Below are 17,117 nucleotides of genomic sequence, written 5' to 3'. Positions count from 1 at the left end.
GGAGTAGAACAGCCCCAGGTGCCCTGCAAAGAGAACAATCCCCCCTCACACGAGCGCTGCAGCAAGCCCTGTTCTCCGCTGGCACCCCCTCCCCTGACCCGCAGGCTGGGGCTGCTTCTAGGCGTCCAGCCCAGTCCCTGTGTCTGCTCCAGGCCAGAGAACAGATGGGCCCATGACAACATCCTGCGCCCAGCTCTGCAACCCAGAGAGCCGAGCCTGCGAGGCAGGAGGGGACAGGAGCGTGGAGGCAAAGGGGACCCAAGCAGGCTCCCCCTGCCACAGCTAGGCTCTCTCCCTGGCCGAGATCTGAACAGCAGAAAGCAAACTCCTCCCTGACCCCGGCATGGCTCTGCAAGGTCCAGCCAAACATCCCTGCAGGGGAGGGGCCGTCCCTCCAGCCAGTGCTAGTGACTCTGCAAAGCCCAGCAGTGTCCAGACAGCTGCGCAGAGACCTTGCTGCCCCTCCCTGGTGCTTTTACGGCCTGTGGCTTCACAGACAGGAAACCCCTCCTGTACCGCACCAGGTCCGGGCCGAATGCTGGGAGGCGCTGAGCACGCACAGCCCCTGCTGACTGCAGCATCTCCCAGAGCCGGCCTGGCCAACGCTAGCAGCAGGCCCCCGGGGGTGCCGAGGGTCGTGTGCTTTGAGACCCGCCATGCGCATGGGTGGCTGGGCCCGTTGTTTGTGACTGGTTTGGACAGCGCAGCAAGCTGGCTGAATGAGGGACATGGCCCGGCGTTCACCTTCCCTGGGGCAGCTCAGTCCATTAACACCCATTGGACACACCTGAACTCAAACCCGGCCACGGTTAGAAAGTGACAAGGTCCCAGTTCGGCCCAGGCTCCCCACGGCCTGCGAGCTGTCTGCCCACTGTGCACCCAGCTGCCAGGCACATCCCAGGACCCCTTGCCAGCTGTGCCCTCCAGTCACACCCGAACAGCGCTTGTTTGTGGGGCTCCCCATCCCAATAACTCCCACCCATCCCTGGGATACAGGCATGTTCTATACAGCTCACCATGCTGCGTGGGCATGTTCCAATCCCACCTGCCTGCCGTGTCATCCAGATCAGGCTTATGATGTCCCACGATGCCCCCCAAGGCCCACGCACAGCCCACTATCGCCCTCACACCACGCTGGCAAAGACTGCCCGTCACTGCCACGCTGCCCAGGACTCTGGCTATGCCAGAGCACAGGGTGAATCCCAGTGCGACCCGCCACTCTGTCCTCAACACGTCCTGCAACAACCAACCCTTGGTGCTGCCCTTTGCCCGGACACCTCCCGGCAGAGCCGGCCTGCCACGCTGGCCAGGGTATCAGCTGATCTGGCGTACAGCTCAAAGCACGTGTAGATCAGCCGCCGTGCTGCCAAGAGCTCTGGGCATGAGCTTTCTCGCCGTGAATTTAAATGAAATAACAACAAGCAACAGTAGCCCAGCTGGGACGTGGTCAGCGGGTGAGCGGAACCCAGCTCGGAAAGGGTTAAGCAGCTCCCCTCAGCAGGCAGCAAAGGAATCAGACAAACTGACTGAGCAGCTCAGACTCCAGCTGACTGCAGGCCAGTGCCCTTCACCAGTGGAGCAACGGTTCAACCCTTCACAGCACCTGCCAGCCGCCTCCGGGAACTTGACTAGCCTGGAGCACCACCTACCGGCATTAACCGCCTATTGCAATAGCCCAGGCCGCATCCAGAATGCAGCTACGTGGCTTTTCCGTGAGCATCATCACCCCACTGCTTTAGAGCAGCTGCCAGCCACGCCCGAGGGCGAACAGCCACAGAGATGGAGTTTGGGCAGCGCTCAGCACCCACAAGAAGGGTGGAGCCCCCTGAGATCAGGAGTCAGAGCTGGATGTTTTTGAGGGGTGATCCCTGCTGAAGGCAGGGGTGGGGGGTGCAGTTTTCCAGGCTGTGAACTGGTCCTTGCTGCTTCCGGACCACCTGAGAACCTGCCATGCCCTCCTTCCCTCCCAAGTTTACGTGGCCCGAGGGCGCGGTGAGGAGGGATTAACAGTGCGGTGCTGGCAGGCCAGATGCCAGCTCATGCCAAGGGCCCCATGCCTCAGTGGCCCACTGACAGACACCTCAGGGGCAGTGTGGACCACCAGACAGGAGACAGCCGTCAGCGAGTGTGAAGGGCTGGGCTCCAAAGAAGGTTGAGTTTCACCGCTCTGTATCCCGCGTGACAGAGGAACAGTCCTCGGTAGCCGGAGAAGGCCAAGCCCAGGGCCCCTGCTCTGCTCTAGGATGGGAGGGGAGGCTACTTTCTTGTGTGTCTAGGCAGAGCCTAAGCCACCCCCGAAGGATGCAGAGCACGGCTCCCCCTCCCCCTGCAGCAGTGCCCTGGCCAGCCAAGGAGGAGATGCTCTGCTCCCCACTGGAGATCAGGGGAGGGTGAGGTGCAGAGGCTCCCAGTGACAGGCTGGGCAGAGAGAATCACGCGGAAACCCCGCAGCGGGCAGGGAACAGCCCTGAGACCAGCCAGGGAGCAGAGAGGCCGCAGGCCAGGATCCCCAGAACCCTGGAGCTGTGGCCCAATTAGGAGACAAGGGTGGTTAACACCCCCACACGCTTCGTAACAGCACCCCCATCCCAGCACCCGAACCAACCCTGAGCCCTGCCTACGAGTGCCCCAGAGAATCCCGGGCGGAGTCTCTCCCTCAGCCTCGGGGGGTGCTGCAGAGGGCACGGCCAGGCCCCCTGGGCTGGACAGGCAGGAGCGGGAGCTGGGCTGGGCTCCGATAGTGCAGGTTGCCACCCACGCTCGGCAGCACCGTTCAGATTGCCCGGCTGCGCTGTGTGGGAAGCACCCCCCTAACGCCACTACGCCTGGCTTTCCAGCAATTTGAACTTCAACTCTCCTAGCACGAGGGGCCCAGGGCAGAGCTCAGCACTGGCAACTGAGAGAACAACCAGGGGGGCCTTCTCCCGCCCAACAGAACAGCCATAGATCCACGGACATCGCACGGCATCCCGTGCAAAGGGACAGCAGGACCTCATGGCATCCCCCCAGACCTCCATCTACACCAGAGCACAGGCAAGGCCTAGCAGGCCTGACGCACTGTCAAGGAGATGCTGCCACACAGATGCAGGTGCCGGAGGGACAGTGTCACGGTCTGTGTTTCTCAGTCACACCCAGGGTCTGATCGTGAGGGGTGCTCAGCACCTGTGCCTCCCACTGAGGTCACGTCTCAGGATCAGGCCCAAAATAAAGAAAAATAAACCACTTGTCCCCATTGCATGTGTTCAGGAGGTGGAGAGGTCAGGGGTGGGGGAGCAAGGTTTGTGTTCATTCACCCGCCCGGGTAACGCAGGGCCATGGAAGGAAGGCCTACTGGGTGACCTCAGGTCAGTCATTGCCCCTCTGTGCCTCAGTTTCCCCATCTGTACAACAGGGATAATAGTGCTGGCCTCCTTTGGAGAGCGCTTTGAGTTCTATTGGTGAAAAGGACGATAAGAAGAACCACGTCCCCATTTCCTCTTCCAGGGAGTGCAGAAGTGTGGGGGCCACTGGTGGGAAGCAGGTGAGCAGGAGCCCAAGAGGAGAAGCTGTTGGGACCCTGTCATGGTGCACAGCCATAATCTGGAAACCAGGTACGGACTGACACACACCTGGAACCCAGCAGAGCCAGGACAGCTGGGGTCAGGAACCCCCTAGTGTTCCCGAAACATCACCCAGGACCTAAGCCCTAGTTGTGCTGTTAGGTGGAAGATACCCTGACAGCATTTCCCCAGGTGTGGAGTGGCGTTTCCAGCTGACAGAGCCCCGGGATGTTCTAACCTGGCTAACCATGGACCTAATGCCCCAAGCTCCAGAGGTGCTGCCTCTGAAGCCAGGGGGAACGGCAGACCCCGCAAAGATCCAGCCATTACGTCATTAGCTTGGCTCACCTTGGCTGTCCATTGTGGCACAGTGCCTGGGCTCCAGCAGAGACAGTGCCCTCCTGAGCCGACGGGGAGACGCCAAGGGGTCTAGTGGTTAGAGCAGGGGACTGGAGCCAGGAAGTCTGACAATTCAGCCACTGACCACCGAGGGCAAACCACATTGTTCTCTGTGCCTCAGTTTGACCACCAGCTGCTACCTCCCTCCCAGGAGTGTAGGGGAAGGTTAGCCCACGGGCTTGGCTACACATATGCTTAGTTCGCAGCAAGCTGGGGTGCAAATCTACCCCCACACTAGCCTGCTGCGAGCTAAGTGTCCGTGTGGACCCTGCAGCCGCAGTTCCCTAGTGCGCTTTAAAACTACCCCGCTTTGCAACGGGCCATGCTTTGGAGTTATAACACGCTGGCCCAGAGGCCATCCTGCTCCCAGGGCAGGGAACGTGCTCCTGGGTTCCACCGGCGAAGCAGCGCTATTGCCCGTTCAAACTGCCCTCTCAGGATTATCCTAAACATCTTGAGGCGTCAGCCAGCATGTTAGATCCCCAGTCAGGGGTGACAAGTTCCTCACCCAGCCCCAAAGGTCCCTGTCCAGCCACCCCCAGAGCCCTGCCAAACATACCATCCGACATCAGGGGAGTCAAACACCAGCCAGACCAGCAGGCTGCGTGAGGGGCCATCAGCCAAGGACCAAGCTTCATTTTCTTCCTCCTCAGACCATGCATATTAACCACTGTTCTCTCCTGCCAACATTTTGCTTGATCTTCTCATTTCTATAACCCAGGATCTGCAGCCAGGACTCACTGCACCGCACACCTCATTATGCCCCAAGATTTAAAGTCATCTGGTGGCAGATGGCCAATTTCTTTTGCCTGGACCAGCAGCCCCCCTGTGTACTGTATGTGCGGTGTGCCCAGCAGAACAATTGCTATCGGGTCATAAGGAGAGGGCCACTGGACTGGCAATCCGGAGACCTGGGTTCTATTCCCAACTCGGTCACTGGCCTGCTGGTTGGCCTTGAGCAAGTCACGTCACCGCTCTGTGCCTCGGTTTCCCCACTTGCACAATGGAGATTAACGATACCAACCTGATTTGTAAAGCGCTTTGATAACTATGAACAGAAAGGGCAATAAAAGAGCTGGGTGTTGATATTAAATATATATTTGGGGCCTACAAAAATATCCACGAACCATATTTATCTCCCTGACACGCCTGCGTTTTTATGAGACTCTTGCCTTTTAACCAGCCATGTTAATGAACTGAGTGAGACCCCAGGGAGGACGTCTGATCAGTCCGCGGCTCAGGGAGAATTTGGTTAGAACGCTCTGAATTCGGCGCTCAGGTCCCAGCGCAATGGAGGCAGCGCGGCCTAGTGGACAGAGCACTGGGCTGGGACTCAGAAGACTTTGGTTCCACCAGTGCCAGCAGCTCCAGCAATGTGCTGCAGACACAGCTCCCCTGCAGGCTGGCGGGGACCGCGGGTAGTGACGAAGCCCTGCACCACCGGGCTCCCGCCCGGCCATGCTCAGTTCCAGCCAGCCCACAGGCTTCACGCTCTTTGGGGCATTTGATTAAAACGGGGACACCTGCCAAGCGGCTAAACCCTCAGCTAGTGGCCGAGCTGGCCCAACGGCGAGGGCAAAGCTGGGGGTCACGGCAGCCAAGTCTCTGGGCTCGTGAGCACAGCTGGCCCCTCACGCCCCTCGCTGCCCTGTGCTGAGGGCGTGACGTGCCTCTGAGGCTCAGCACCAGCGCCCCGCCCCACCCCTCCCCCGTTCAGAGGAGCGATAAATGGCACTTCTGAGGAGCCCGTAGTATCTGATCACCTCCCAATCTTTACCCTCACACTCCCGCTGTGGGAGGCAGGGCTATTATCCCCATTGTACAGATGGGAGCTAAGGCCAGAGAGGCTAAGGGACTCACCCAAGGGCACACAGGGAGTCTGCGGCAGAGCAGGGGTTTGAACCCAGTTCTCCCAAGTCAGCGCCCTAACCACTGGGCCATCCTGCCTCCCTCGGGATGGGAAAGGCTGTGAGCAGGAGAACACGAACGTTTGCTCTCCAAACCTCAGTAGCTCCGGTTCAGGGATACACGACCCAAAGCTGGGACCCAGCTGTTGGGACTAGGACAGCAGAATCCGCCCTCCCCACCCGCAGAGTCTCCAGGAGGCCATCAGCGGGGAGCCACCTGCGCTGGGGAACTTACAGGCCGGGCAGCGCGGGTCTGAGGAAGGGTTATAATGAACGTGAACGGCCCCACTGAGCGGGCAGCTGGCCTTCGCCTTCAGGGACATCTCTTTAGCCCCGTTGAGGCCAGTACGTCCAAAAGGGGCCTCGATTCCCAGGTGTCCAACCTCACCCACCTAACACGTGATTTGCCGGGGTGCTGAGCCACCGTCACTACAGCTGCAGACAATGGGATCTGCGGGTGCTCAGCACTTTGGAAGTATCAGGCCCAAGGGGTCAGAAGTCAGACACTCGGAATGAGAGGCCGCTTCTGGCAGAGCTGCATTTCCTGGCTCCATCCTGGCTTTAAGCACCAGGCTGTCAGGTTTGCAGCAGCCCAAACCGGGCTAGCCTGGACGCTCGCTGTACAGCAGTGCTAGCAAGGAGCCTGGAGAAATCCCGAAGACATCTACCCTATTCCCACAGCCCTGCCAAGGTCCCCAGCCCTGGCCCTCCCTCGTCCCGGCAGAGCTCCGGAGCTGCTCTCCTTACCTGCGGGAGGGCAGAATTGAGTTGCCTCTGCAGCTGGTCTCGCTCATGCCCAGTCTCCTGTAACCGACTTTGGGTCAAGGCCAGAGTCTCCCGGGTCTCCCGCAGCGTTTCCAGCAGCTTGTCTCGCTCGTCCAGCATGTTCACCATTAGCTGCTCGAAGTTGGCCTCCGAGTCGGGGCCCTGCTGGGACCCCAGGGGGTCGCCCTCGTTGATGGTGGGCATCACCTCGCACATCATGGTGGTGGTGGTGGCTCGTTTCAGCCACGCGCCAGTCGCCAGAGAGGCCAATTTGCCTCGCCTAGGGGTTTGCTTAGACGACCTCCTCGGGGTCTCTCTTGGGCTGTAGATCGGTCGGACAGCAGATCACATCGCTACAGCTGCCCGCGGCCCATTGCAGCGAGCGTCAGAGACCGGCAGCTTGGGACAGGGTGCAGGCTCCCCCATGCCTGCTCTCACCTCGCAGCCCCGAATCATTGGTTAAGCTGAACCTTGCACTGCTGAGATCAGCGTCCCCTGCTCCATGGGCTACACGGTGTCCTTTAAACCAATAAGGCCCCCGAAGAGACGACCGCCTCTGGCTCTCTGCGGTTCATTCCAATCAGCCACCCAGACAGCTTCGTAGCCCACAGATGAGTGGATCCCATCTGACGCAGCGCATGGATGCCAGAGCACAGCAAAGCCATGGGCTCAGAGAGGAACGCGGCGCCCTTCCAGCACGCACCTCTTCAGGGACCCCGCAAAGCCAGTAGTACTAGGAGGGGTTGGGGGACTTTTCACCTGCCTGGGCATGGTGAACGAGAATCAGTCTGTTGGAAGAAATGGAGGCTGAGCGATGCACTTTGCAGTGAGCGAGATACTCCCCAAGCCTCTGCCCCACGGAGCTGCGCTTGCGATCCAGGTCTGTGACCTACGGGAAAAGAGACACAGTGAAACACTTCCCACCTGCGTGCGGCTGCTTCCCCAGGCTCCTACCCGCCCCATGGGCTGGGATCTGCCAGCACACTCCTTCACAAACATCCAGCCAGCACCGAGGCACGGCATCAGCCCCTCCAGACAGCGGGAGAGCCAGATTAGATTCTCGCTTATAGTACTCGCAAAAAGAAAAGGAGTACTTGTGGCACCTTATAGTACTGGAGCACGTAGGAGCCCCCGTCCCAGACCAGGAGCCCATTACGCCAGGCGCTGTACATTAAGCTTCTCCGCCTCCACAAACGGGTGCTAGTGAACCGCCCTCCCAGCAGCCTCCCTCCAAGGTCTCTAGCCTGCGTCCTTATCGCCATGGGATCTAAGTGCAAGCCTTGTAGGGTAGGTCAGGATTCAGGAACCTGCTGGCCCACAGGAGGCCAGCGGCATGGCTCCGTGCTCTCCTGTGCTGGCCCAGGGAAGCATCATCTACCAGCTGCTCCCCCCCCCCCCCCCGCGCTGCGGCTGTACTCACAAACATCCAGGGGGATGTGAACATTGCGTGAAACCAAATTTACGCACACAGGCATCATGGGACCATCCCACACACCAGCCCCACCTGCGTCTGAGTCCCTAAAGTACCAGGCTCTGGGAGAGGGGGAATCTCCCCAGAGAAACAGGCCACATTACCCCATTTCTCCCTCAGATGAAGTGCAGCAGAGGAAAATGGATCCCAGAGAGGAGCTGGAAGGCAGGGTGCTGCCGACCCCATCTTCAGGATGCAGCATGTGCCTTGTCGGTGTCTGTCTGCGTGCTGGCTGGACTATCCCAGCTCAGTGGGAGCTCTGGCCAGGGACCGCTGGCTCCCAGGGGCTGCAGAATTGGAGCTGCTCCAAGGCAGTTGTCTCTAGCTCCAGCGGCAGGCTGTGCTCATGCTCGGTGCCGTTGGGAAGCCAGGGCTCCGGGCCCAGTGATCAGCCAGATAATTTCCTCTGATTGTCAGGACTCTCTCCCTGTCGCCTGCCTGCCTCCCCCCGGCCTCTCCCAGCAGCTGTCAGGAGTGCACTGGCAGGGGCTTGCAGCCACGTGGCTGCCAGGCCAAATATAGCAATGAATCACAAAGGGCGATTTGGTGAGCAGCATCTCCAGCCCTGCTCGGGGCAGGTGCCTCCCCCGACCATACAGCAGCTGGGAGAACTGGAGGTTGGCACCCACCTGGGGAATCTGAGACCCAACCCCTCCTTTCTCTGAAAACCCAGGTGCAGAGGGATCCCCTCTCGGATGCACTCCCTGTGCACTGCTCTGAAACGAAGGGGGTGGTTCCTGGCTCGCAGACCGCAATAAAGCCACAGCATTGCCCCTGGCTTCAGTGGGATTGCCAGGAAAGTGAGATCAGAGTCTGGCCCTGGGCATGCAAAGGGCTAAGAGAGAAGGCGAAGTTGCTCCTTCCGTAGCAACCCTTGTAGCCAGTGCCAGGAAATCGGCAGAGGAGAGAGAGCTGCATCTGCCAGCTGGTGGCAACATACGTCATCCCGGCTCAGACCAAAGGCCCATCCAGCCCAGGACCCTGCCGATGGGCTTCAGTGGTGCTGGGCAAGGCGAACACCCCTGCTCCCAAGGTGTTGGCATTTGCTCAATGTTCTGCGGAGCCAGGGGGGCTGTGGACTGGTCACTGTTAAGCAGCGGTCCTGTCCGGAGAGTTACTCGGGCTGCTTGGTCACAACGCCACTGAAATCTGAGCGGTTGCCCCTCTGTTCACACCAAGCGACGGCCGGGCCATATTTCAGCGTGTGACATTGCGAGCTCACCCTGAGATCTGGCCCAGCCTCACCTCTGTCCTGCCAGAGGGGCAGTCAGGCCGATATGTACAAATCTGTTCCTGGCCCGTGGCACTCAGGCGTGTCACCAAGACCTTGATTCCTAGCAGCATGGGCCCGTGCGCTGGGTGGGTAAAAGAGGGGAGACTCTCGAAAGGGATGAGTGGAGACAGGATCCCTGCCAGGGTTTGGGGGTGGGGGGAGGGCCAATTACCTATGATGTCGCCTAATGCAGCACATGGGGTAAATTCCCCTCTGGACCCCAAGACAGGCAGTTACAGCCCAAAGCCTGGATTTTCAGTCACTCCCTGTCCTGCACAGTGGGCCTCAGCTACTTTCATCCAACAGATCCCTTTGCACAAGAGAGATCAATGGGACACCAGAACTGCCTGGCAGGATGAGACCAGGGGTCCATCTAGTCTACAGCTTTGTTTCAGAGAAAGGTGCATGGAACCCCCTTGTAGAGAATTATGGAATAACCTGCCACGAACTTCCTAATCCTTGGCAGTTAACGGTTGGATTATGCCCTGAAGCAGGAGGATTGATATCTCTCCTGATTCTTGTATCCTGCCTAACGTAGCTGGGGTGTTCTCATTATCCACAGAAACATCCAATCCCCGCTTTGAATCCTACTAAACTCTTCGCTTCTAAGTATATCTTATGGCAATGAGTTCCACAGGTTAGTGATGTGCTCCGTGAAAAAGTATTTCCATTCATCAGCGTCAAGTGCGCTGTTTTTCCAATTTCATAGAGAATTCCCTTGTTCTTGTAGGAGGAGAAGGTGCATGGCAGTGCATTCAGCCCCCTGCTGCATTGGGCCCTTTGCCAACCAAAGGCCATTTTGAGCTTTAACCTCAGTATGGCTGTGTAGCTCTTTATATTGCTCACTGCTCTGCAATGGCTAATTTCCTTTCGGGTGCCCTTTTAAAGGGACAGTCAAGGAGACAGAGGTAGGGGCAGAGAAGCAGAGGCAGATGAGTAGTGGTGGAGGACAGAGACTGAGGGCCAAGGGTGGTTTTGGCGACTCCCTTTCTTCCCCCTGGCAGGCGGACATGCCCTGCTCTGCCCCTCCAGCTCTGATGACTCTGGGCACGGCTACAAATCTTCTTTTCAAAATACTAAATCAGCTGAACCAACATTAACTAAAAAGCAGCAAATTGATCCCAAGGGGGAAAAAAATGGTTGATAAAACATAGCCTAGCCTCACTCTCTCTGCAGAGGCCTGGGGCTTTAGTGGGGCAGAGAGCCTGAAACACTCCATGACATCAGGTATCCGGCAGGTCTCTGCACTTAGCCCTGAGTAAATAGCTTGTCTGTGCCCTGGAGCCTGAAATCAATAGCAATTCGAGAGAGAAGACCCTGCCTCCTATGCCCGCCCGTTCCAATCTAACAGTCCTACACTGACGCTTCCCCGCCATCACCAATGCTCTGTCCTTCCTCCTGATGCTGCTCTCGACTCAGGCGAGGGAACTAAGGGTGCGGGGGTTTTGCGCGGTGTCCCGGCTGCTGGCCCCGTGCCCAGGACTCTGCTCCCGGCCTGCATGTGGGGTCCTGGCTGCTGGCCCCAGCCCGGGACTCCACACCCAGCCTCGGCCCCCTCACCCCATCCGTGTCCCCTCTCCCGAAACCACAGCCCTGCTCCCGGCCCCAGCTCTAGGGGTGGCGGAGGGCGCAGACAGAGGTAAGCGGGGGGAGGCGCAGCTCAGCCCCCCCCCCCCCACTCTAAAACCCATTCCAGCGCCACTGGCTCTCGGCCTCCTCCACCTATAGGGAACAGCCTCTCACCCCGTTCCAGCTCACTGGCCGCCTCCTCCGCACTGCACCGACAACTGCATCACTCCCCCCTCTGCCAGCAGCACAGAGCAAGGCTGGGAGCAGGGGGGCTGGAACAATTTGTATAGTGGGGGTGCTGAGAGCCATCGATCAAACTGCAAACCCTGGGTATAATGGAAAGCCCTTCAAGCCGGCAGCCCCAGAGCCAGCACCTATGGCCATGAGGGGTATCAGGAGCAAAGACTCATAAGGGATAGCCGGTTGGGCTTTTAGGTTGACCAGCTGGCGTCCACCTGAACCCACCTGGCTTATGGAAAGACATGACTGTCTATTTACACCCCTTATTAAAAACACTTCGAAATGAAACCAGGACGGCATAGCACCAAAACTAAGCTATTATTAATACCGTTCAACTAAACTGCCAACAAGCAATACAACCAGCGAATCAAGGGCAAATCAGTCAGTCAGTCTCTATACTGGTTTGGCATCAAGTCATCAAATTAGTTAAATCAAATGACTACAAAAAATAGCCAACCCTTCAAAATGCTAAAGCAGATTCGAAGGTGGTGGCTTTCCATTTGGTTATCATTCCAACTAAAGAATTCAATCACACCTAGAGTTTGAATCCAGTTAAGTAGCTTAATACGGAAACCAACTGTTTATCGAATACCTGGAGCACAACCTCAGAGTCCATTATAAAGCTTCCTTCATAGAATTCAACTCATGCAGCAGCTAACCCTTTCCGCCCGCAACAGAGAGATTATAACGCAGACGTGAACAGAGCACCCATGAGAAGCAGAAGTTTGACAACTTTTGTTTAGCAGAAATGACAGGTGACAATTTCAAATCTCTCAGAACTTTTAAACACAGAACAAAGCGATATGTTCATGGTGCGCTCACACACACACACACACAAGGGTTGCCAGGGGTCCAGTTTTTTACCACCACACACCAGCCATATTAAAACACATATTGTTTGCTTGCACTCAGTTTACTAAGTGATCCAGATCGTTCTGTGCCAGTGACCCGTTCTCTTCATTATTTACCACTCCCCAATGATGTGTCATCTGCAAACTTTATCAGTGATGATTTTACGTTTTCTTCCAGGTCGCTGACAAAAATATTTAATAGTGTAGGGCCAAGAACCAATCCCTGCGGGGACCACACTGGAAACAGACCGACCTCCTCAGCGACAATTCCCCATTTACAATTACATTTTGCGACCTAGCAGTTCACCAGTTTTTAATCCAGCGATGATTGATGTCGTAAGTAAACGTAAAAAGAAATCTTGGTGATTTGCATTGTTCCTTGGTGTAACTGCTAAGCCTCACCCATCACGTATGACAATTGCTTGCAGGCCTGTATTGGTGCGTTCAGTACATGCCCAGATCTTCGGCTGCATCTACACACAGTCGATGAACTGTTGACTGAATACTGACGTGGTCCTGGGTAAATGAATAAAGTGTTGATAGGTTAAGAGTAATCAAGTGTCCAGATCTGAGAAATACTGTCCAAGATCAGAGTAGCAGCCGTGTTAGTCTGTATTCGCAAAAAGAACAGGAGGACTTGTGGCACCTTAGAGACTAACAAATTTATTTGAGCATAAGCTTTTGTGAGCTACAGCTCACTTCATCGGATGCATTCAGTGGAAAACACAGTGGGGAGATTTATATACACAGAGAACATGAAACAATGGGTGTTACCATACACGTTGTAAGGAGAGTGATCACTTAAGATGAGCTAATAGGAAGATGAGGAACAGTCGGGGGAGGGGAATAAACATGGGGAAATAGTTAACTAAATACAGTTAACTTAGGCTTGAATAGAGACTGGGAGTGGATGGGTCATTACACAAAGTAAAACCATTTCCCCATGTTTATTCCACCTCCACTGTTCCTCAGACATTCTTGTCAACTGCTGGAAATGGCCCACCTTGATTATCACTACAAAAGGTTTTCTTCTCCGCCTCCCACGCCCCACCCCGCTCTCCTGCTGGTAATAGCTCATCTTAAGTGATCACTCTGGTTACAGTGTGTACGGTAACACCCACTGTTTCATGTTCTTTATGTATATAAATCTCCTCACTGTATTTTCCACTGAATGCATCCGATGAAGTGAGCTGTAGCCCACGAAAGCTTATGCTCAAATGAATGTGTTAGTCTCTAAGGTGCCACAAGTCCTCCTTTTCTTTTTGTCCAAGATCATTGTAAGAGCTGACCTGAAATAAATCTAGCATCAACTTAGAAAGCAAACGCTCCCAGGACTCAGTAAAAGGAGTTCTCCTATTCAATTCCATTCTAATATTGGCTGGAACACTTATACAGTTGCAAATCTAGTTGGTTAGATTTCAGCTTTACAAATCTATCTTGTCCCACGGAGAATTAATCAAACTGACCACCCCCACTTTCACACTTACAAAGTTTGACGCAAAAATCCTACAGAAATAGCTGACTGGAAAAACCAGTCACTCAATATCCATGAGCAAAATTAAAAATAACTTGGGTTCAGTTCCATCATGTGCACTTCCTTCTGAGAAATGAGGCATTTTACAGTCATTTTCCTATTTTGGAACTAGTCCATTGGTTAAGTGGCTTATTTTCTGGAATCTTCGTCTTCATAGAGAAAAATTACTTTAAAGCCCATTCAGATGAAATCCATTTAAGAAATAGACTCATAGACTTTAAGGCCAGAAGGGACCATCATGATCATCTAGTCTGACCTCCTGTAGGCCACAGAACCTCGCCCACCCTCTCCTGTAACAGACCCCTAACCTCTGGCTGAGTTACTGAACTCCTCAAATCAGGATTCAAAGAAGTCAAGTTACAGAGAATCCACCATTTAAACCTTCAGCTGACCTATGCCCCATGCTGCAGGGGAAGGAAAAAAACGCCGAGGGTCTCTGCCACTCTGACCTGGGGGAAAATTCCTTCCCAACCCCAAATATGGCGATCAGTTAGACCCTGAGCATATGGGCAAGACCCACCAGCCAGACACCTGGGAAAGAATCCTCTGTAGTAACTCAGAGCCCTCCCCAGTGTCCCGTCTCCAGCAATTGGAGATATTTGCTGCTATCAAAGACCGTCTCCATGCCCTTGTACGCAGTCTCATCACACCATCCCTTCCATAAACTTATCAAGCTCAGCCTTGAACCCAGTTAGGTTTTTTGCGTCCACTGTTCCTATAGGGTCTGTATTCCCACAGATGCTTTATCTCTCATAGCCGCACCCTCTGGTTTATACTGCAAGGTTCCCCAGCGTATAGCACTGCTTGTGAGTAAGATGCCCATGGGCGGTGGGGGGAAGCCAATGAGCAAGGAGCAGGCCAGCTGTTTCTGTCCCAGTTAAACGGGGAATGCTCAGGCCATCTAGTCACACATGGGAGAGGAGAACATGGAGCCAGGCAGCTCTCCCAGATCTTGGCTGGAGCAAAAGGACAGTTGTTTCTTTAACGTTCATCTACTCCTAATAAGCAGCTCCAGCACTATGCACCGACTTCCACCACATAAAAAGAGTCATGCCCGCCTGCCCATCTGACACCAATGACCTGTGCCCTTGAGAGAGTCCGAGCTTTCCCTGGGAGCTATGGGTAAGGCGGTGAGTCTGTCAAGGAGGTCATGGATTCTGGGACTTTCCGGGACTTCTGCAGCAACTGGTGCAGCTGGCCCGGGGGCCACCTGAGCAGCTCGGGTAGCCCCTGGAACAGCCACACCAGCTGCTGCTGGGGCAGATCTGAGAAATACTACCCCGCGCCTCCCCCTGCCCCCAAGCACTAGTGGTAGCCTTGGGCTGCACCCCCGAGCACCAGCGGCAGGCCTGGGCCTCATGCCACCACCCCACCCCCAGCACCTGGGCTGCCCCCTACCCCAAAGCACCCAGGGCATGCCTGGAGCCCCACTCCAGAACACTCAAGTTTTAGCCAGGGGTATATAGTACAAGTCATGGACAGGACACGGACCGTGAATTTTTGTTTATTGCCCGTGACCTGTCCGTGACTTTTATTAGAAATACCCATGACTAAATCTTAGCCTTAGCTATGAGTTACGGTCCCTGAAGCAAAGAAGTAAGAAAGAGAAGCAGCCACATGTTCCCATGGCAGCAATCTGGGCTGATTGACCCTTTCTCAAGGCAGCTGCCAGTCAGGGGAAAAGCCCAGGAGATTGTCCCCCGAAATGTGCCCACTGCAGTTGGAAGGATTTGCTATGAAATTGTTTAAAATCATTTGAAAAATCAGTGAACTATTTCCGGACTCTATGCTAACAGTGCCCCAAGCCTAACGCCACGTTAAATGGTGAAAGCAGGCATCTGGGTGGGCCTGCTACTCCCCCACCTCCTCCCAGGAGTCCAGCCAATTCGTGCCTGACCCCAACGCATCCATCAAAGGCTATGGGAATGGTGCTTCAGGAGGGTATGCACACTGGCCAAGGAAAAGAAAGCAGGCTACCAAGAGAGACCCAGCCATAAATCTGACTGGAGCTGTACTCAGGGCAAAATTTATCACAACTGCAAAGCGAAGAATCGCTTGGCTAAGCGGGAAAGTTACAGGATAAGCAGCGAGCTACGGGCTGACTGAGAGCATCAGGTGACCAGGCGGAGGACACCCTCCCCAGTTCTTCTAATGCACCTCAGTCCAGACCTGCAGCACTTTGTGCCAATCCTGGGTCCCTCCTAGCTCTCTGTTGCAGCCCTTGCTGCTAACCGCTGGCTGGGCCTCTCCTGCCCCACGCAGTTCTTAGCAAGAGACCAGGAGGCTGTCTCACTTGGGGGTCTGTACAGGAGAAGTCTTGTTACAATCCTCAGGGCTGAGTGCACCGCTCTCCACCTTTCGGTTTAGCCTTTCCTGGATGAATTACCCTACCAGAGCCTGGCCTCTTCTGACAGGGGCAGGAGAGGGGTGCTTTGGTCAAGACTGGATTCCACAGAATGAGATCCATATAGGATCCGGTGCAGGGCTGGAGGGGGGGGGGGTTGTTTGTGTGAGTGGAAGGGGACAGAGATGACAGATGCGGCCCCTCCAGGGGAAGGAAAAAGATGTAAGAATTCAACGCCTCCCACCCCTCACCCTGGGATCTGTCTTTCCAGCCTCCAATTTCACGAGAAGGCTGCTAAAGTTTTCCCCGCTTACAGCCCAGTTCTGCTTCCCCGTACGGGGCGCTTCTCCCTCAGCTCTCCACAAATTCCTTCTTCCAGTACACAAATCCAGGCCGGTGAGAGATGGCGAGGTGGAGTAAGGACGGCAGGGCCACAACAGAGTGGCAGCCAGCTTATGGCCAATCCTGGCCTGGTGTGAATGGATGCAACCCCAGGAACACTGCAGCTGCTGCGTGTGGCCTGAACTGGGCCATGGGAAGGGTACGGGCTTCCTCAGCTGCCGCTGTGATACTCACAGCAAATGCCACTCCATTGCTCCAAGGAAAGACTTGTCCACACACACACACACACACACACACACACACACACACACACACACACACGCCCAGGAAGCCTTTGGAACCCCCCGCCACAAGATGCCATGAAGGCCCAAAGCTTGGCAAGACTCAGAAAGGGTTTAGAAATTTCTGTAGTGACACAGGAGGCCCAGAGAGCAGTGGGAGAGTGCCTGAGGGGAAATATATAAGCTCAAGGCTAATTAAGGCGTAGATCCCTGTAGACTAGGGAAGGTGGCTGCAGATTAATTGGAGCACCTGCAGTCAATTAAGGCCCTGTTAGGAACCTAATAAAACCCCCTGAGTCAGGCAGACAGAGGAGGAGGAAGAAGGAGAATAGACTAGAGCTTGGAGAGATTTGGAAGACCCAAGAACTGGAGTAAGGGAGACCCTGCCCAGCAGGACAGGGAAGACTCCCTTCCCCCCAACATCTAAGGACTGAGGGTAACCCCACCTAAGGGGGATGATGGTAAGAAACCAGCAGGGGTTGAGGGGGGCTGGGACTCAGAGCGAGGAGCAAACCCAGACCCCTACCCCGCTTCCCTCCTCTACCACCTTCCTGGGCTAGTAGCAGGGCCCTCTACACCCAAGAGCAGGGGCAAAGGGTGGC

The 17,117-nt window shown here is 55.6% G+C and overlaps 1 protein-coding gene across 10 annotated transcripts in view; it reads right to left on the bottom strand.

The window, feature by feature from the left end:
- PPFIA4 (PTPRF interacting protein alpha 4) overlaps nucleotides 1-17,117 on the bottom strand; it is a 168,106-nt gene that overhangs the window by 90,398 nt on the left and 60,591 nt on the right. For all 10 annotated transcript variants that reach the window (XM_084610904.1, XM_084610908.1, XM_084610911.1 and 7 more), the window contains exon 2: nucleotides 6,593-7,499. In XM_084610904.1, the coding sequence (XP_084467030.1) occupies nucleotides 6,593-6,829 (237 nt within the window). In that variant the 5' untranslated portion in view covers nucleotides 6,830-7,499. The remainder of the gene's footprint in view (nucleotides 1-6,592; nucleotides 7,500-17,117) is intronic.

Source organism: Lepidochelys olivacea, assembly GCF_965140295.1.
Source record: "Lepidochelys olivacea isolate rLepOli2 genome assembly, chromosome: 21".
Lineage (NCBI taxonomy): Eukaryota > Metazoa > Chordata > Testudines > Cheloniidae > Lepidochelys > Lepidochelys olivacea.
Note: the sequence above shows the minus strand (reverse complement) of the source record. Positions and strands in the feature narration are given on the sequence as shown.